Here is a 21,585-nt window from a genome sequence, read left to right on the forward strand (position 1 = left end):
TTCTGCCTGGAGGGGCACTCAGTCTGTCCTTCCCTCACATCCTCTTATAAACTGAAGTTCGACAGCTGTAATCATCATAGCTCATTTTTGTTAAGTCCCTCTGTGCACCAGAGTCTGTAGAAGATGCTTTAACAGCAACCCGTGAACAACCATAACGAGTGCAGGATTCGAACTCAGATCTCTTCAAAAACAGAGTGGATGTGCCGCTCTGTGACTGTGTCTAAGATCATGAGACCTCTTGGAGAAGCCTAGTGCAGGGCTACGTGACACCCAACCCGGAATCTCTCTGTCCCCTTCCCTGCTGATATCCATGATGTGTTAACATACCCAAAGGGCCCAGGCACAGGAGAGTAGGGCTCACCACACCTGAAACAAAGCTTCATTCCCATCTTCTACAACCCTGCTACCATTTCTGCCTCTGTGGTTGAAGAACTGGGCATAGATAATGCTTTGAGAGACAAAAGGACCACGCGGATCAGCTACCCCTTACCTGCTGTGTGTTCCAGAAGGGTCACTGTGGGTCAGAGGGTATGAACCCTAGTTCCCACCTGCTTATAATTTTGCCCTTATGTGGTCATTCATACTTATGTAACTCAACTATAGCTGGGCTACATTTTCTCTCTTTAAGGACTTCTGCAACAGAGAAAAGCCACATGACTCCAATTCCCTAAACTTGAAAGATGAATGTTGATCTTTACGGAAGGTTTCTTACAGGGGAGGGAATTACACTGCCCAGCACAGAGCCAAATGTCCCAACCCCCACCCCCTGCCTTAGAACATCTTTGTCTCTGTTAAAATTGCCCTCTTTATGACAATATTTATGTTCCTGCCCACCTGACCTGCACCCCCTCTTCTCCCACCCCCATAACTCTCTGTCTGCATAGCCTCTTCCTCTCTCCTGGATCTTTGGCCCTTGGGCATCTGTGTAAAGCAATATGACCTCTCTGTTTTGGAGGAAAGGCTTCTTCCTCCAGAAAGGTGAGGGAGAGATGATATTACATTCTTACTATTTGATTTTTTTGTTGTTGTTGTTCCTGTCACATTATCATTCATGTTTAAAACGATCAGATGCCAACAAGGTGTGGCCATCTTTGTATTTTCTCTCCAAGAATACGGTGATGGCCAGAGAAATCTTTGTGGCCTCCCTCAAACCACAGCTATGCTTTTTGTTGTTGTTGTTGTTGTTATATTGACATGATATCGAAAGAGATGAAAAGGAAAAACTTCATCCAGTCCTCCAGGTATTTCTCAATATCTAGATATTTCTTTCATCATAGGAAAAACTCAAATGAATTTCTCTCTTTTCACCGAGACGTTCTGCTGTCGCATGGACAATGTGACAGCATTGGCCTTGAGTAGGGGCAAAGTTAGTATTTGTTGCTAAGAAATGGTGTGAAGGGTCCTGGTAGGCTTTCTCCTCAGAGATAACTCCTTCTAGACCCAATGATGGTCACTGAGAGCACCAGGAATTCCAGCTAAAATCAAGCCATTAATAGAAGAACACAGATATTTTATCAAATTAGCTGGAAGGTAAGGCATGAGGAGTGGTGTCCTAATAGCCACACTCTTGTTAGGTAAATAAGGGCTTGTGAGAAAGGTCTACAGCATGAAAGGAAGACGGAAGGCTGAGTGGACTCCCAAAGAGCCATGGTCAGTCCTTGGCACCCAGAGATGGCTTTGCAGAGTAAAAGAAATTTAAGTTTTGGAATCCAACAATCCTGTTTTTAAATCCTGATTTTGTTCCTTACTTGAATAGGGCTAACATTTGAAAATACTTTTCTCTTTGTCTTTCTTGAACACATGATTCTAACCTGTCCTGAGCATCCATCGGCCCCATGACAGATAAGAATTCTGTAGAAGGGATTCTAAGAAAGAAAAAAGAGCATTCAATATTTAGCTGCTGAGTCAAAATAGCATTTTCAACAAGACAGTAGCCTTACAAGCCAAGCTATTGTCTTAAAATGTTCTAAATTCCTTTATCTCTCAGTTTTAGCACATTAAGAGCCATGCCTAGAGGACTCAGCTCATAGAGAAGAAATGGCCCTTAGGTCCGTGCAGTGGGCCAGGGAGACTTGCTGTTCTGTGGTTGATGGATTATATGACATAGGAAAATATAAAGGAAAGCATACCCTTTCTGGCCCAGGGGATTTGGGGATGAAGGAGAAGAGACAGATAGAAGGGTCAGGGAACCAGAGATGCATCCAGGAAGCGCCATGTGGCATTTTGCTTAGGTATCCTTCCAGGGCTTTGGAGGGAGCTGGACAGCCTACCTCTGACCACCACCCTAGTTTCAACATCTGGAAGGAAGTGGAGGTTTCGCTGAGAAGAGGGAACTGAGAAGAGACACAGGACCTGTGGAAGCTTCCCAAAGCCTTCCACCCGCTTCATCCCAGGGCCCCTATCTCCCCAAGGCCAGAAGGTCACAGCAACCCCCCCCCCCCATTTATCCAGCGAGAAGAGCAGAGGAGATGGAGACTTTCTGAGAAACTGAGCATTTTTATGCAAAAGAGACTGAGAATTCTCTAGAGGGACTGTTTATTACATCAGACTAGGTTGTAATCCAGAACAGACTAAAATAAAGTTGTCATTCTCCCATTACCCAGGGGTTGGTGCTCGTAAGGAAGACAAAAGCAGTTAAAAACCAAACAAGGTACAATTTCAGTGTGCATCCCGGGAACAGTTGGCTTGCACATGCGTGTGTGCCTTGGGAAAGTCTAAGACTCAATTTCTTTATCTCTTAAATGGGTATGAATAATAATTCCCATCTCAATAGCTTCACTGTGTGTTTAAATGATAGGTTGTGTAAACATCCCCAGTCTATTTCAGACATTCACTTACTGTAATTCTTGCTGGTGCTGGATCAGAGCCATGTGAGAGGCACAGCGGGACGGAGGGTCCTTGGCCCGGGGCCAGCTCCCAATAGCCATGATTGTCTTCTCCATGGGAGAATTGAACAGATGCCCGTCCAGGCTGCAGCTGGTGGTCAGAGGTGGCCCCCTGTTCTTACCTCTCTGCAAGTTTCACGTGCCAGAGAGAAAACACACGTGAGGAGCTGAGGGTACAGGACCCTGGACCCACAGAGCTGCTCCTGTCCTTTCAAAGAGCACCTTTGACATCCGTTCTGCTCTACGTGAGTTCTGAGCCCCAAAGAGTCTGTGTGGTGCTTGCGGATACCCCTGTTGCACAAAGCATGCCAGCAAAGCAGGGTTGAGCCGTGCTTGCAAGAGCTGGTTGGAGGCTGAGCTAGAGTCTTGGCTCCCGGGTCCTCATTCAGCCTCCATGCCCTGGTAAGAGTATATTATTTTCTTAGCTCAAATTGCCGTTTCCAAGTCATTATTTCTCTACGACGAGAAAACAATATTGGTTCTTATGTAATATCAACCTCAATGAATCTGGAAGTGATCATGGAATGGGTGGATTTTTTTTTCCTCCTTAAAAAGGAGAAAAATAAATTTGAGATTGTTTGCATATGGCTGAGAATATTTATGAACTATTCCCCTTGTTTCCTCGTCACATATTTTACCCAGCGCATTTGCGGGTGGTAGCGAATAAATCTTTACGGGAAGGGCGGGTGGAGAGGGGCAGACAGCAGTTAAAGGATGGGGGACCCGTCAAGTGCTGGGCCTCTATTGGTCTCGGGTCTCAGGGTCCCCTGGCCTCAGGCTTGCTGTGGTCTGAGGGTTACCCTATCCTGCTACTCAGAGGAGGGTTTCAAATGGGAACACTGACGGCATTAACATCTCCTTGTCACTCTGGTTTCTTTTATAATCCCCCTCACTCTTATCTGAGCAGAAAGTTCACCAGTGGTTTTCTGACCTGGGTGCCGTGGGCCAAAAGAGATAATTAAATTCTATGGATGCCAGATCGAGCCAGGGTCAGAGGAATAAGTTGGCAGGTAGGAGGGAAAAGAACTGGCAGAAGCTGTATCGGTGCTGGTATCTGTTAGTCGAGAAGAATGGCTGTGTGTCAGCACAGACGTGTCGTGTCTGCTTCCCCCCGGCCATGTCTCTCACACAGTGCATCACCAAGAAGGATCCCGACGGAGCGTCCGGGACAGGGCTGTGGCTGTACATGATTACATCAGGATGGGACGCAAAGCTCTGGGCTGTTGATTGTCATCTCTGGGGCCTGGGCCTCGGAACTGGAGCTTCTGAGAATCTCTCTTTCTCTGCCGCACCTTGGAGTTTTTAGGAATATAACTAATGGAGAGTATGGGGTCAGGGACAGAGAGCAGATAGCTGTCACATTTGGTCCTGCACTAGCAAGAGCAAATCATAGAGATGTCCTAGCACGGGGCAGGCATTGTATGAGGCACTTTTCCCTGCATAATCTGAGTCAGGCCTTAGGAAGATTGGGGATCTTCATCTCACAGTTGAGATGAGAAAACTGAAACTCAGCGACATCGAGGAGCTTGCCCAAGGTCACACTTGGTCGTGAGTTCCAGGATCAGAGACGTTCCCAAGATTTGTGGGGTCTGAAGCCAATAGAATAAATACAAATAAGGAATTTAAAAAAAAATCAAGTTCAAGGCTTTGGAAGGGGCCCATGGGATGAAGGGAACCGAAGCTCAAACTTGAGCAGCGTCATAATAAATCCACCCTGGGCAGGGTTGAAATTTAAACACAGGCTTAGCTCCAGGCCACGCAGCCCCTCCCCTGCTGCCTTGCCTCCTCTTCTCTCTACCATGATTACCACCAACTGCGCCTTTCACATTCCTGATCAAAAATACACAGACTCGAGCAATGACATTGACCAGCGGAGGACATCCTCAGCACACGCCCCCTCGGGATGTCACATAGATGTTGCAGCTATGGCATAAGGTGACAGCCATGCCCACTGCCACACTTAATCCTTCCACCTCAAGAGCTCATGGAGACATAGTTGAGATGTATCCAGAATTGTCCTCCCAAGGAGCTCCAGTTGCTCTTCTAGGCCTCTTTTACCAAATGCCATGATCGTTCCCACACTGGGGGACTTGGGCACAGACTCATGCAATGGCCTGCTCGGGTCTCCAGCGGGCATTTTGGAATTACAGTCTGCAACATTTCATTTCCTTTCATCCATCTCTGTCGCTTGGATTGATACCCGTTGGGCCGATTTCAGCAGACACTCTATTTGATTTTTCCTTTCTCCATTAGAATCAAGATTTTGTCATAATCGCCATAACTGAAAGGGGTGGAGGGCTTTAAGGAAGCAAACAAACCCAATATAGATCACAAGTGCTTCGGCGGGGGTGGGGGTGGGGCCCATAATGACTATTGTTCGGTCCCCACCCTCTGCTATTGTCCTTGAATAGGCTTGCAATCCCATCCTAGTCTAGACAATTACTAAGGGGAATACAAGCATTTTTTCCCAGCCCTGCTCACTCTATTCTCCCAAACTGGAAACACAAAGCAGATGATGAAGTACAAGTTCAGATGCCACACCAGGGAGAAGGAAGTATTGAGAAACTACGTCCAACCTCCAGCCTGTTTTCAAACATTCCAGTAAGTGTTCAATTGATTTATCTTGGGCTGGTGGTGTTTCATTGTCTCAAACAAAGGCCTTCTATGAAAAGACAAACTTGGGTTATGGAGGAGTGGCTAACAGAAGGCACATTTGGGAAAAAGTAAGTAAGAGTCCCGGTCCTCTGGGCTCTTCCCCCAGGGGCAGCATCCCTCTTTTATCTGCCAGAATTAACATCAGGACTGATTCCTATTACCTCAGTATCACACTCTACACTGGAGTCTGGGAAAAAACAGCCTTGGGGATGGGGTGATGACATAGGTGCAGTGGCTGGGGGCCCAGTCAGCCGTCTCCTCCACCCCTGTCCTCGGAGCTCGGGTGGCCAGTGTTCTGTGCCTGGAATTGACTGTGAGACTCTCGGATGGATTGGTTCCGAGTGACAGTGGCTTCTAGCTGTTGCTCTTTTGGAATATTTTGTTCTACTCTTGTGTCTAAATGAATTACTGGATAGGAAATTACTGGGGCAAGACTGAAAGTCTTCTGCCGCATTGTCGTCCTTTGGATGTTCATTCTCTGAGGTGTGTCCTTGACAGGTTTCCATGCAGCTGCGTCTGGTGGAGCCCTCTGCCTAGTGCGCCGGCCCTTCCATTCTGGACATCTCTGATTTTTAGAACAACCTTCTCTAGATTAAACTGAAGTATTGCCCTTCTGGTATCCATTGGTCCTGTAGGGGCAACACCAAGCAGGGTGGCTTACTTTCCTATGTCGTGTCTTCCTGGAAGCCTTGTCCCCCCCACCCCCCTTCTCAGGTTGGCTCAGTTGGTGCCTCCTTAGTTAATGCTTCCACAAAGTCTGACGCGTATCTCTGTCCTAGACTTTCTAAGCAGTTGTTTACTTAGTGGATAGCCCTTTCTTTCTACAAAATTCTTATGCGGGTTAATTGTGGAATATTGGAAAAATATAGAGAAGCAAAACAGAAAATGGAAGTTGACTATTATTACTGTTATCTACTGGAGATGAGCACTTTAAAAACTTTGATATATATCCTAATGGTTGCATTTGTATATTTATGTTTTTTTTTTAAAGGATTAACCAGTGTTTATTGTTTGGTTAAGGTTTGCTTTTTCAGACCACTTAACGCTCTCCTGCTGCGTTGTATTAATGGCTTGCAGGTATTCTGTAGTGTGTGGGAGCTGAGGGTGTGATGGGAGGGGCACAGAATTCAGGATAGGCTCCTTTACTCTGAAGACCCCTGGTTGTTTCCAGTGGCAGGAAGGTTGACTGAAGATTCTTCTTCTGCTGTTTCATGCCAGCCCTTGAGAGAGGCCTGACCAGGGCACTGAAGAAACTGGATGACTACCTGAACAACCCTCTCCCAGAGGAGATCGATGCCAACACTTGCGGGGATGAAGACAAGAGGTCCCGGCGCAAATTCTTAGATGGGGACGAGTTGACCCTGGCCGACTGCAATCTGTTGCCCAAACTCCATGTGGTCAAGGTAAGACAGCTCTACCTGCAGGTCGCTTGCCTTATCCAACTCCATCATAGGCCCGCGTCACCTGCATGGATGAGTCAAGGACAGGGCCACCTGCTGGTCCAGAGCCTGGGCTCTGAAGTCACAGGAATATGAACCCAAAATCAGCCTCCACTGCTTGCTGGCTGTATAGACTCTCTGAGCTTCAGTAAAACAGGCATATATTACTTACTTCTTATTCTTATTTTTACTTCTTGGCTGGGAGAGTAAATATGGAGCAACAGTGCCTGGCATATTATAAAGGCTCAATACATAGCAGCTGCTATTGTTATAATATGTGTGGTTATACATACATATATATGTATATGCATACATTTATACATATATATATAAAGAGAGAGAGAGCTTCTTCCTTGCCTCTGCCTCCCAGGTTTTCACTGGCCACACCCCCACATCTCTATGAAGTTGCTTCATATGCAAGCCTTCTCCTTCGCTCCAGTAACTCCCTAGGGCAGGTGTGTATCCTCTTCCTCATCTATCAGCTCAAGGGCTGGAGGCTGTAAGAAGTGACAGCATTTTCTTGCCACGGTTGTCCTACACTGATCAAATGCAGTGTAATCCTGTCCTATAAGAATTCTAGGATCCGAGAGTTGGAAAGAAGGGAATTCCAAGGTCATCCCAAACTGTCTCCCACCGCCCCCCCCCCAACTGGACCACTTTCCGCGTGTCTGTGACAGGCTTCCATGCAGCTGTCGCCGCACACTTCTGATGATGAAGAGCTCCCTGCCTAACGAGTCAGCCCTATCATTTTGGATGACTCTGATCATTAAAACATCTTTCCTTTTTTTTTTTTTTTAAAAAAGGGGGGTGGGCAGAGGGAGAGAGAGAATCTCAAGCAGGCTCCACACCCAGCACACAGCCTGATGTGGGGCTCCATCTTACATCTTACAACCTGGAGGTCATGACCTGAGCCGAAATCAAGAGTCGGACGCTTAACCGACTGAGCCACACAGACACCCCTAAAAACACCCTATGTTGAGCACAAACAGCCTCCCCGCTCCCCTTTGTTCTCTGGAGCAGCATGGATCAGGGCTGCTCTGTTTCACCTTCTTTGAAGACGATAGTTGTGTGCCCCGATGTTTGTTCTCTAAACTAATGCTTCTTCTCACATCCTTTCCCGGCCTTCAACAGCCGAGCGAAACACACAGTGGGACCATACCGCTAGACTGTTCTCTACTTTTATACACATTTATATCATATGTCTCAGTCAGACAATAGGCTCTATCGGGAGAGTGGCTTCTCCAAGCACGATGGTGGGTACATGGTGGCCCTTTCATAAATACTCATTGATTGACCATTTGATCACCTCGCTTGTGTCTTTATCATACCATTTTCCTTCTGCCCTTCACTAAGAAGAATCAGATTCAATCATTTATCAGCTGGATAGCTGCCTATCGTTTTCCAGCTGAAGTCCTGAGCTAGAGATGTGGGCTTCCTTCCAGTCAGAGCACAACCAGCTTGAACTGAAATCTGAGCTGTGCAAGCACTAGTGTTCCCATCAGACTTGGTCCAAGCTGGGGACTGGGCTGGAATCACGTGTGCCATTCCTGATGGGCCAGGAAAATGCAATCTATTAATATGAAGACGCTTTGGGTTCGGGGCCAAGCCAATGGTTACTTGTAAGTCCAGCCAAGCTCCATGTCTTTTAAGTTCTTAATGACCGCATGCCCCACCACACCCACGGAAACATCTTTTATTCTCTTTTCCTGAGGAACAAGTGGCACCATTAGGGATGGTATGATTCTAGTTCAGTCCCAGTGTGTCAGCGTGATGTAATGGAAAGACCCCCCATTCAGAAAGTCACGAGACCCACATCCTAGTCCTACTAACAGCATGAGCTGGGGAAAGTCACTGAATCTTTCTGGAATTCATTTTTCTCATGCCTAAATGAAGAGATTATGAAGTATATTCCTTCTTGCCTCTTTCTTCTCTCTTCCTTTACTCCTTCCTTCTTCTGTCATACTCAAACATGTATTGACTACCTGCTCAAGAATTTCCTGTCGAATAAGGTAAACAAATGGATCCCCCAAGGCCCTGTGCTTCATCTTCTGACTCCTCCCGCTCCTCCCAGCCCTAAAGGATGATGCTCCGCCCGTGTCCTTGGATGGAGTTCAGTGAGCTGTTCACTTGGAGAAGCTGGGGATCAGAGGGAGGACGGCCTTCGAGGGGACAAAGGCTGGGCCTCGCCTTCTGTCTCCTTGGATTTCTGCTGATCCAGCTTATCAGATCCCAGAGACCTGGCAAAGCCCCGTCCTGCAGAAAGAGTGAAGGGGGAGCCAAGTCAGGCCTCCAGTTTGGCTCCTGATGCCAAAACCTAATCTGGGCTGTGGGAGCTAACTGTTTTCATATGAAAGAGCAAATTCAGACCATGAGCATGGAAGTTCCTGTGAACGTCAGAGCTCCGTGTGCACATCCTCGCCCGCGCTCTCTTGCGCTCTCTCCCTCTCTTACCTGGCTCTCGTTCAGGTTCATCTTCATTCTCCCTGAGAGCCTGGTTTAAACTCTTGCTGTCTGGCTCCCTTCTAGTCCTCATCCTCAAGGCAAGCCAACATGTGAGGAAAGAACCAGCGATGTGGCCAAGGCTCCGAGCGTGCAGATCCGGGCAGGGAGGGGCATGGTGGGCCTTCTAGAGCAGCCCCTGGGACCCCTGCCTAGCACGGTGACCTGCTTCAGCCCCTGAAGCAAACAGCAAAGGAGACATAAGCTCAAGTATATATCCATAAGCCGCCCTTCTGCTGTCTTAAATCTCATAGCGCATCCTTTAGAAATGAAAACAAATCCCAGCATGGAGAGACTTGAGGCCACTCCATCTGTCAGTTTGTGACCTGTCCCTCCTGCCTGGTCTTGCTCCTTAGCCAGGACAGCTGCTTCTCAAAGGCTCCTGGGAAAACCCAGGGGACCCTCACCCTGCAGTGAACAGGGGGAGGTCAAGGAGAACTGGCAATGGGTGTTGGCCCCAGCATTTGCTTGTGGCGAGTGCTCTGCCAGGGGACTCAGATGCCATCCCCTTTGCTTCTTAGTTGCACCTAAGCTGGACAGAGCATTGTGGGGATGTGGCTTCCTTGGTGACTACCCCAAACCAGTTCTCTTAACCAACAGAATTTAATAGAAAGAAGCAGTAAGTACTAAAGTACCAGGAAGGCAAAGTGTACCACGAGGTTCTACCTTAATAGGGCGGCCACGACCCCCTAGGGCAGGGGAGGCCAACGGAAGAGGTCAGAAGGATCTAAAACTTGGCAACTTAGATGAGGGGCCCCTGCAGAGCCCAACCTTGGACCTCCAAGGTGGGGCATGCTGAGCTGCCGCTGGGGGCTGAGTTCAGGGCATGGCCCAGGGGGCTGGCTCCCAACCCCTGCAGGGGGTCACTGCTGTGTGCTGGCCTCTCTCAGCCAGGGTGAAGACCTAGTTCCACCAGTGGTGGCAAAACAAGAAAACTGGACTCAGCTGCTGCTGCTGGAGCAAAGGAGAGTCTGACGGGCAGGGGATATGGATGTCCGCCGCAGAAAGGGGCGGCCCCTCTCCCTTCTCCAGCCTTGCAGACCCTCTCTAGCGCCCCCTCTTGGAAGAGCCTAACAGGGAGTCCCTGGCAGAACAGATGTGATTTGCAGAGTCCCCACCCATGCGTCCTAGCGCCCCCAGCGTCCCAAAGAAACAAACACCAGGGTGGTTTGGAGATAAGCAGCAATAGCAGGATAACTGGCACACAAGGGATTCTGAGTACAGCCCTACCTGTCTCGTTTGCAGACAGCTGGGTGGCCACGTGGAGAGAAGGGAAGGACTGTCATGGGAATACCGGGCCCAGCAGAAGGAATAGAGTCAATGATACTGTAATAGCGTCCTATGGTGACGGATGGGAGCTTCCCTGCTGGTGCACACAGCAGAGCATATAGACTTGTCCAATCACTGTGTTGTGCACCTGAAACTAATGCGACACTGTGTGTCAACTATACCCGAATAAAAAAAAAGCAAGGACTACAATAAACATTAGTGATTACTCAAAAGATACTGGTTGAATTAATTTCCTGTGTCACATGGTGTAACCTATTTACGCTCTTGTGGCTTCAGTCTGCTCATTGCTAAGGATCTGCAGTCTCTAAAATTAAGTGAGTTTCTTCCATTTGACTCTAGATGCACTTTGATTTAGGATACCTGAAGATAGTAAAGATGCAATACAGCTGTTTATTGAATCCTTACTTATTTAACTTCTCTTTGCCTTACTTCCCTCATCTGTAAAATGGGAATATAATGCACTCTTCCTTATAGAGTTACTTAGAGGTTTAAGAGGCTTGCACAGTGCTTAAAACAGCCTGGAGCAGAGCACATAGTAAATAAACGCTTGTTAGTGTCACTACGCTTATAAACAGTGTTACTGAGGGGCACCTAGGTGGCTCAGTCGGTTAAACATCTGCCTTCGGCTCAGGTCATGATCCCAGGGTCCTGGAATTGAGCCCCCCATTGTCTTTGGGGCTCCCTGCTCAGCAGGAAGCCTGCTCTTCCCTCCCTCTGCTACCCACCCCCGCTTGTACTTTCTCTCTCTCTCTCTCAAATAAATAAAATCTTAAAAAAATAAAAAAAAATCCTAGTGTTATTATCAGGCAGTATAAGAATGAAGCTGGGGTTCCTGTCCTTCTGCTTACACTGCTCACAAGCTAGGGAAGAGAGAGAGGATACTAAAACAGTAACTGCAATTCAGAATAGAATAGAGCTTACTATTGTAACACAATGTCCAAACTGATGCAGGAGGACGGAGGAGGAAAATGCATGCTCCTTGGGAATGCGGTCAAACCCATGAGGCTGAGCTTTTCATGTAATAGGTCATCATTGCGTTCACTCAGCGTAGCTTTCCAGGGAACCCTGAACATCACTGGCACCAAAATGAAAATGAAAGCCCAGAGTAGCTGAACTCAGGGGTTCTCTGAGTGGGAGGATCCCAGGGCCAGCAGTCTGAAGACCTCTCTAAAAAGAAAGCAAGGAAAAGAGTCAGAAGTCAGTGGCTTAGGAGAAAGGCTACTCTTTGCTATTCCCACCCCGACCCCAGAGGGCTAGAAGCAAGACCAGCTAATGCGCAGACCCCAGCGTACAGTGACAATAAGTGGCCCCTGTTAAAAAGTACTCAGAATTTCCAGATGGTGACAGCAGAGCATTGAACCAAAAGCAAGCCCTTCTGAGTTTGAGGCCCCATGTAACTACACAGGTCACCCTCTCTGCATGCAAATGGGCAGAAGATGGGTCTCAGTGAATTATAATAGGAGATAATGTTTCTTGAGCACTCAGTATGAGCCAGCCACCCCCTAAGCATTTTATGTGTATTAACTAATCTGTTACTCCAAGGTAAGTCCTATTTACCTTCATTTTAGAGATAAATTGGGGTTCAGGGAGGCTAAGTAACTAGTCCAAGGTCACACAGCTATTAGGTAGTGGAGTAAAATTGCAGATCCAGTCAGTGGGGATCCAGAGCCCATGTTCTTAACCACTATGCTACTGTTTCAACGCAAACAGCACCTCCCCAGAACGCCCATCCGCAGCCCCCACATGTGGCAAACTAGAAGAGAATAGAAATTACGATTTGTTCACTCCCACATCATACATTGAACCTGCATGTACAGTCCAACATCTAACTTACTTTTTATGCTTTTTGTTCTCCCCATAAATAAGGGTGTTTATGTAAAAAAAAAGTGGATGACGGGAAAAATTTATAATTCTATCAGTCAGACATAACCATTAGTAACATATTGGTATATGTACTTCTAGTCACCTCACATATTTCTCCAAATTGCATTATACTGCACTTTAAAAAATTCTTTATTTATTAATTTTTTTGCACGGCACTTGAAACTTAGCAATCTTTTTTTTTATTTTTATTTTTTTTTTAAAGATTTTATTTATTTATTTGACAGAGAGAGAGACAGCGAGAGAGGGAACACAAGTAGGGGGAGTGGGAGAGAGAGAAGCAGGCTTCCCGCGGAGCAGGGAGCCCGATGCGGGGCTGGATCCCAGGACCCTGGGATCATGACCTGAGCCGAAGGCAGACGCTTAACGACTGAGCCACCCAGGCGCCCCAGCAATCTTTTTTTTTAAAGATTTTATTTATTGATTTGAGATAGAGAGAAAGAGCAAGAGAGAGAGCATGAGCCGGGGGCAGAGGGAGAAACAGACTCTCCACTGAGTGGGGAGCCCGATGCGGGGCTCAATCCCAGGACCCTGGGATCATGACCTGAGCCGAAGGCAGACACTTGAACCAACTGAGCCACCCAGGCACCCACTTAATGATCTAAAAGAGTTTTCCAGATGCCTGGAACTTCTTCTGCAGCATCATTTCTAAAGGCTCTCCAGGATGGCATTGTATTTACCTATGATAATGCATTTATCCACGTACCTATTGCAGGACATTTCTTTCCTCTGCCATTTTTTCACTATTGCATTTTTTACTATTCGTCCCGTGATCACAGATAGGTAGCTCAATCTTTGTGATCATTTCCTAAGGAGAATTCCCCGAAGCAGAATGCTTGGTCAAAGGGCAAATTATATTGACTTACAAAATAAATAAGATTAGAGAAGATGGAAAGAAGGCAGCACCCCCACCTTGCATGACAAACATTCTTGCTGCGGGCGGGCTCGCGGTGAGTGATGCGCGCGTGCACCCGGGTCCCCCCCCCCCACCACACGCACACCGGGTCCGGCACTAACTCCGTCCCACTGGTTTGTCTCGTGCATTCACGCCCTTTTCTGTCCTGCCGTCTGTGTCGTAGATTGTGGCCAAGAAGTACCGCAACTACGATTTCCCGGCTGAGATGACGGGCCTGTGGCGGTACCTGAAGAACGCCTACGCGCGGGATGAGTTCACCAACACGTGTGCGGCAGACCAGGAGATCGAGTCGGCCTACGCCGATGTGGCCAAGCGCCTCAGCCGGTCCTGAGCTCGGCCGCCTTGCCCCCCCCACCCCCCGGCAGCAGAAGGACTTGGCTTCTCCCAAAAGAACTCGGGCCTCGCAGACTCCCCTTCCGCACCGCGTCGGGAAACAGCGTTTGGTTGCCCTCCACATCTCGCTGGCCTCGTGGGACCCCAGCCTGCTGCCTCTTAGGAAGGTCCCAGCCGACCCCATCTGATCACGCGGGCATCTGCAAGCAGACATGGTAGAAACACTCAAGCGCTCAGCCTTTGGGCCTGGTCCGGGTTTCGGTGCGTTTGGGGCCAGTGCTGGAGAGCCCACCTAGGGGACTGTCCCTGGCCCCGCCGCCAATATCAGAATCGCTGCTCGGCTGTATTAGGAACATGCAACACCGTGTCCCCTCCCCCTCTCCTCTTTGTTGGTAACTCCGCGGCCGAGGACAGATGCCATCGTAGTTCTTGCTAGAAAGAGAGCCACCGCGTTGTGGGGAGACAGAGTGAATGGAGAGCCGGCAGGCTGTGGATTGGGCCACTGGCACATACACCTTCAGTCCCCGTCTGCTTTCTGATGCTCCGGTCACACGGGGCACTGAAGACCAGACGGGGGCACCACTTCAGACAGTCTCTGTGGGCTGCAGTGCTGAGAAGGTCGCCATGCTTTTGTGTATCTGGCTGACAGGAGCCTCTGGTTCTCGGCTGTCCAGGCCTTTTGAGGAAGGGACACTGGCACGCAGTCGCAGACCGGGGTGACTGCAAAGGGGAGGGGGAGCAGTGTCGATGCCAAAAGGCCCACGGGGTCTACCAGCCATGGGGTTTGCTTGCTTAGGGGTAGTTTTGTTGGAGATGCCATGCCTGGGTTTGACTGATCCACGAGTCAATTTTGGTCTGTGAGAAAGCAGATTGTGGGGGTGGGGGTGAAGATAGAGAAGTTCTTTATGAGGCTTGATGTTCCCTGGGAATCCTTCACACAGGTCTTCTCTCTCATGATCTAAGTCTTGAACTGCTGATGTCATGTCACTACCAACCAAGAATTGGCCAAAACTGACTTCCCAGTCTCTTCAAGTGGTTCCTGAATGTGGGTCTGCCAGCCGGGTGTGACTCCTGGCTGAGTTGGCTGCAATCTCTGACGGGTGAGAGATGGCATGATCATGGAACACCTTAGGAAGAAAGTCCATGGGCCTTTCTGACTGGGAAACCATGTGGTTTGAACTTGAGGAAAAGTAGATGCCCCATCTGGGTTAATTTTCCTGCCATCTGACTCACCTGCCAGATGAAAAAGGAACGTGTTTTAGCCAGTATTTCACTCCTCAGTCGTTCTCCTTGAGTTTCACCTCCTTCAAAGCTCACCCGGCTCAAGCCTGGGGACCTGTGCAGAGGAAACTAAGAAAAATGAGCTAATCATCAGCTCTCTGTCCTAGTGATGCGCTGTGAGACCGCCATAGACGGTCACCTTCAGCAGTCCTCCCATCCGGGCTGCCTGTGGATAGAGTGAGGTCCCGAGTGCCAGAAAGCCCCGGAACCTGGCTCGTTGCTCAGGAAGCTCAGGGCAGCACGGTCCTTTCCATAGAAACATCCACATATCCTCACCCCGGCCACCCCCAGACCGGCCTGCCTCCTGGGATCTCTGAAGAAATCACGTGGCCTGCTGATCTGAGCAGAAGGGAGGAAACAGGAGCCCCTTGAGCCCACTGAGGAAGAGGAAATTTCTCAGTAGGACGTTTTATTAGCCTGAGAGCTTTGCAAGGGCAAGGAGGCATTGATTCATTCCCACCCCTAAAGGAACCTTCCCAGGGACTCCCTGGGAACTTAGTCCCGAGACATGTTTAGAACGGAGCATGGAGAGGGAACAGTTCTTGTGACTATAGGGGTAAGCCCTGAACTGGCCTCTTGGGAGATGAAGTCTTGAATGATCCCAGAAGACTTAGAATTAGTGTAAATCCTGTTGTCCTCAGAAACCCTTCCCTGAGTTTAGCAACACAGGCACGATGACCTAAGAAGCAGTTTACTTTCCAGAGACCCACAGTGGTGCTGTTCTAGAAGCAAGTCGATGTAGCAAAGGGAGCGGGACAAAGAAAACAGGCCCCCAGGTGGCACAGCTCCTGGCTAGGGGTTGTCTGATCCTAATGACTGATTTGAGAGTCAGAATTCAGCCATTGGTGAGTCTTTAAAAACAAAGAAGCCAAACCAAATCAATATTGTTGTTTCTAGATGGTCCTTCTGTGGTTGACTTAGTTTTACATAAATAATAATATTAAGGCACCAGTGGGGGGTGGGGGAGCCATTACATGATCAGTTATAACCATTGAAAACAGGATGGAGTTTAGAGATGGAAAGCACTTCTGAGTAATTCAGGAATATCTTTTTATTTCAATAGTGGATTATTATATAATATAACTGAGTCTTGACTAAGAGCTTTAATGTCTTATGACCAGATTTAGCAGAATATTTTAAAATAACAATAATATTACCTTCTGATTATTTTTTCCAAGAGAGATTTTTCTCCAGATCCTTCAGCCTCCCTGGGCTTTGGCCACAACCCTGTCACATACACAGCAAATCATCTTCAAGCATCGGTATGATGAGGTCCTTAGGTGTCTCCAGAACCCACTCAGGGAGTCCTGAAGGTTTGCAGTTTGAACTCCAGAGTTATAAGACAGGAGGTCACCCTATCATTGGTCTTGAATGAGTATTGATCCCTCAAAAAGCATTTCAGTGGCATTAGAAAGAGTTTGGGTTGAGATCCTATTTTATTTCGGATTTATTTTTCCCCTTTGACTTTCATGTCCTATTTTATTTTTGTGGGATAGCATAGTGGGAGGCGGAGTCAGAAAGAAGAATCAAACTCAGAATAACAGTGTTGAATTTACCCATCTATCCAGATTGGGCCACCTCTCAGGTTGGCCCAGAAAGAAGGTATTGGGTAAGATTTTAATAACCTGATATGATGAGCTGGGTAATAAAAGCTTGAGTGTTCTAGACTAGCATGGTTCCCTCTATTGTGTGTCTTTATCTCCTGATAAAGGAAGTCAAATGCCTGACAGCTCAGAATCACACGCTACGAAAAGCAAAACACACTGTTATTTGACCACACAATCTCAGACTGGTTCCAGCTTCCCAGGAAATGCCAGTCTCCGGTGTTCACATCTGCTGGGGGGGCCAGCAACGATCTTGGTCTTTTCATTAGAAAAAGCCTTCACCACGAGGGAAGTTTCCTAAGCTGCATTTTTCAGCATTTGTTGAATGAAACCACAGAAGCTCTTCGCAGCACCTGTGCCCACTGGCCATTCTGCACAAAGACAACACCAAGCATCTTTGAATTGTTGCAGGATGGATCCTGAAGGTCTAAGAATCTCAGGAATCAGTAAGGCCTAGACAAATAGAATTAAAAGAGGGGCAGAGTCAGGAAGGTACAGGTCCTTCTAGGAAGAGTTTTCCATCTTGAAAAACCAGTGAAGAATCTGTATCTAAATTAAATTGGTCTAGAGGCAGCAGGAATCCAGTAGGTACCTCTGTGAGCAGCCACTCTTCCCAGTGGCCAGGAGCCATTTATGTAGCCGAGTGAAGCAAGATGCCGTTCTCTCTCCTTGGAAAGATGAAGTATCACCTCATTATTAAAACTAAGTTCAATGATTCCTAAGGGATCACTTCCTTATTTTTTCACATGCCATTAAAAAGAATCCTAAGCATTCGAGAGAGAGGTGTGCATGTGAAGCATCCTCGTTCTAAAGTTAGGAAAACAGATGTTGTCACATCTTTGGCCTTGGAGCCCTTTCTGCAAACAAGACCCAGTGTCTTCTATCCAGTGCTTTTTAGCATTCAAATCAAGTAACATGTGCCCCCTTCATGAATGCGTATTCCTCTACCTTTGCCAATATTCTTCTCCCGGTTTAGTTGCAGGATGCTTTCCTTTCATCATGAGGTTATGATCCAAAGTGTGCATCATTTTATTTAATGTTACTTGAGGAGTTAGATCCAATGCTCCCCTCACCAACCAAAAAATAAAATGAAAGATTGCTTCATTACAGGGTTTGGGCTAATATGTGTTTCTATAAAAGCAATCTGGTTTTTTTTTGGGTGGGGGGGAGAACATAGTTTAAAGGATCCAGTTATCTAAGATATGTTATGCCTAGTTAGAAGTTTCACAATAATGATTATGCATATACTTAAAATATAAAATACCCAGCTGCTGTTTGAACTTTGTCTTACTTTCCTGACCTCGTCTTTGTCCCATCCTAAAAGCTAGGGGTTAACTAATTTAGCAAAAGATGCCTAGCTTTTATAAAAGAACAAACATTACATTTTATAAAGACACTCCAAATGATGGTTACTTGTTTTTCTTAAGACCTTTAACTGTGGTGACAAAATAGCAGGACTTGCTTTCAAGCCTTAATAAATCTAAATTGCCTTTTAATGAAGATATTGCTGAATGTTTTCTTCATGAATCTGAACGAGTAATAAATTTGTTTTCCAGTCTTGATTGGTATTGACTGATTCAAATAAAGTTGGTTTATTTTCAGCTATTACAAAAGCTATCATCAGACTGCTTATTTGAGGTGGGGATTTCCTATGCTGTTTTAAATGACAAGTGTGAACTACCTTTTTTTTTTTTTTCCAAATAAAAGTTACTCTGTTTTCCCATTATAAAAGAGAATATGTTCATTGTTCTTAAAAATCAAAAGCAAGTAAAAAGAAAAAGAGGAAGAAGAAAAGGAAAAGCAAGAAGCTTGTGACCTAGTCATCCAAAAATCCATTTTATTTTAGCAGGGCTGAATCCTATTATAAAACATGGGCTGGGTAAAAAAAAAAAAAAAAAAAATACACTGATGTTCATTCATGGTTCTCACTTTCCTATCTATATCATTATACCTGGGGGTAAGTCAATAGTGACTGTCTAGGTATGATTTAAGGAGTACTTTAAAATACTGGTCTACTTGCCCCCAAAGCTCTCTCTTTGCCCACAGTGGCCTGGCCCTATCAGTGTTCCTGGCCTAAATTCCCACCCCTAGAACATCACTGACTCTAGATTAAGGTCTCCAAAGTCTTCACAAGTTTTACCTGAAGCCAACATTGACACCCGATGAAGCCGTCTATGAGCATTCACAGATCCCTAGGTCCTCCCAGCTCTGTCGGAACAGCCTCTCCTCACCTTAGAAAGGATGAAACACCTGATTCAGGGAACAAGTCCTGGCAGGAGAGGTGGCCTGTAGCTCAGAGCTGGTGCGGCAGATGCTGTCAATGGTTTCCCTCCATCACGACCATACCTGTGTTCCTCTGGCAGAGCTCTGATTGGGTCAGAGGTCTTCCTCTCCACCCCTTTCTAGTCCCCACCCTCACAGGACCCAGTTTCAGGGGGTGAAGCATGAATGGTCTGAGCCTGTCCTCCTGGCTGTAGTTGGTTTCAGAGTGGGTTCTTGACCACGTTCCACCCAGTATTGGGAGAAGAGATTTGTTTAGGAACTTCTGAGAAAGATCTTCTTCTGAAGAAGTGACTCCTTAAGTCCCTGCCTCCGGATGTGGGTTTGAGGCCTGGAAATACTGCCCCCCACTGGAGACCACGAGGAGGGGCAAGCGTCAGGCTATGCACTGCAAAAGGCGCCAAGAATGGAGAGAGTCCACCACCTGATGGGACCACCGAGCTGCGGAATCAGCCCACTGTATTCCTGGCTCTAACTGTGCATTTCCTGTTCCATAATATATCCTGGGTTGTTGGAGGGGGTTTGTTTGTTTGTTATTACGAGCAGCCGAAGGTATTCAAGTGGTGGATGAGCCAAGTTTGTTGTCATTATTGCTATTGTTTTTAATAGCCCGTTTGGCCATCAGATTGCTCAGGCAGGACGTGTTCCATGTTTCCCTGGTTGGCTTGCAGGCTCACCAACGGCTGGGGACACGGGAGACCTCCTCTCTCTGCAGCTGCGCTGTAATGAAACCAAGGGGCGCGCGGGTGGCCGTGCTGGCGTCTTGCATTGAGAATGGAGTCCTGTTCCAGAAAACCTGCCAAGAATTGAACTCCGAAACAAGAGCATCTCATTATACTTACAAGTGTTGTGAGCTGTGTCTCTTTCATTTTTATGTCTAGTAGCTACGATCCCCAGAATCCCCAGTAAGTTTTACCTCGTGGGAAAACACCTGGGGTATCAGACGTGGGGAAGCTCAGGGTTGAAAACAGGAGATTGGACTTCTAATCCTAAATCCGTCACTATGTTACTATATGAACTTGAGTAAAGCCCCTTTCTGGGCCATTTCTCCAACAAGGTTACTAAGGCCCCTTGTCTAGGATAATGAGTTCCCTGATAAAGAGTACTTATAGATGGGGCACCTGGGTGGCTCAGTTGGTTAAGCAGCTGCCTTCAGCTCAGGTCATGATCCCAGAGTCTTGGGATCGAGCCCCACGTCCAGCTACCTGCTTAGTGGAGAGCCTGCTTCTCCCTCTCCCTCTGCCTGCCGCTCTGCCTACTTGTGCTCTCTCTCTATCTCTCTGTCAAATAAATAAATAAAATCTTTAAAGAAAAAAAGCGCACTTATAAGTAATAAAGTGTTTTATAAAGGGAAATGACATTTCAGCCAATTGGAACCATCAATCTATTGGAAGGTCTCACTGTGGTCCTCCTTAATGGAAAGAAGCTGAAAATACATAGGTATTAGGAACTGGTGGGCTTTTTTTTCTTTCTTCTTTTAAAGTAAACTTCAGTTGATCTTGGAATCAATTCACATCTTTTTTCCTATCTTTTTAGTCTCTTCAATGAAATCAACATCTATGTGCAATGAAAACGACCTTGGGGCCTGCAAGTAGGTTCATTAAGCTGCAGTTATAAACTGCAGAAAATAAAGCAGATCAAATTTTGGAAAAGTTGTCAATAAGAAGTATGGAAATTAAAAAAAGTTTGAGTTTAACCTCCCTTTAACTAGGATATCTCGATGCCCCCGAAACTTCTTATCTTTAAACGTATATAGGACTCAGAGTCTAGACCACACAAGATCCGGGATACAAATACTGTAACGGAGGCCAGCATAGCATCCACCTGTGGAGCTGTGCTTGGTTGCATGCCATTTTGTGTGTCCAGAATTGTGCCTGTGTGTTAGTCACTCCTCATGACCCTTTCGTTCCCCAATTAAAAACCAAGCTCCTTTAAGGGATGGAGTGTAGATTATCCAATTTGTGTACCACACCTCACCTTGTCTAGCACTCAGCAAATATTATGTGCTGAAAAATAGTTATTAGTGGTTGACTGGAGAGATCACGAGACAGTATTCTAGGCTTCTGGGTTCACCTCGTATCTCACTCTTCATGTCCCTGCAGTCCCAGGCTCCCACTGCACCAGAATTCTGGAAATGGAGTGATAATAGTGAGTCAAGGAGAGAAATAGGCATCTGTGTCAGTTAAAAATGCTTCTAATAGACTTCTGAACAATGGGTCCTTCTAAACAGTCTACACAGCATTTCATCGTCTGTCTGAAAAGATGAAAAGCTGCCTGATGCTTACTGGACTGCACGGTTGTGATTAGGTCATGATTTAGCCAGGTTCCCAAGTTGGCCACAAAATTCTGTGTAGATGGGGTGTTCTTTTTAGAAATGGTCTAGAAGCTTTGAGGTGAGGATGACTCTGGATACTATCGTTCTGGATACTATCTGGCTAAATATTAGTTAAACAAATACATCTTTTTTTCTGTATATATGTTCACTAGAGAAAATTTAGAAAATGCGAAGAAGTGAAAGAGAA

At 46.8% G+C, this 21,585-nt stretch overlaps 1 protein-coding gene across 1 annotated transcript in view; it reads left to right on the forward strand.

Moving 5' to 3' along the window:
• The window catches only part of CLIC5 (chloride intracellular channel 5), a 101,824-nt gene extending 83,428 nt beyond the window's left edge, over window positions 1–18,396 (forward strand). Inside the window, exons 5-6 of the mRNA XM_078055275.1 lie at window positions 6,759–6,943; window positions 13,729–18,396. Coding sequence (XP_077911401.1) covers window positions 6,759–6,943; window positions 13,729–13,896 — 353 coding nt within the window. The 3' untranslated portion in view covers window positions 13,897–18,396. The remainder of the gene's footprint in view (window positions 1–6,758; window positions 6,944–13,728) is intronic.
• The last annotated feature ends 3,189 nt before the right edge of the window (window positions 18,397–21,585 follow it).

This window comes from Halichoerus grypus, chromosome 9, assembly GCF_964656455.1.
Source record: "Halichoerus grypus chromosome 9, mHalGry1.hap1.1, whole genome shotgun sequence".
In the NCBI taxonomy this organism is placed as follows: Eukaryota; Metazoa; Chordata; class Mammalia; order Carnivora; family Phocidae; genus Halichoerus; species Halichoerus grypus.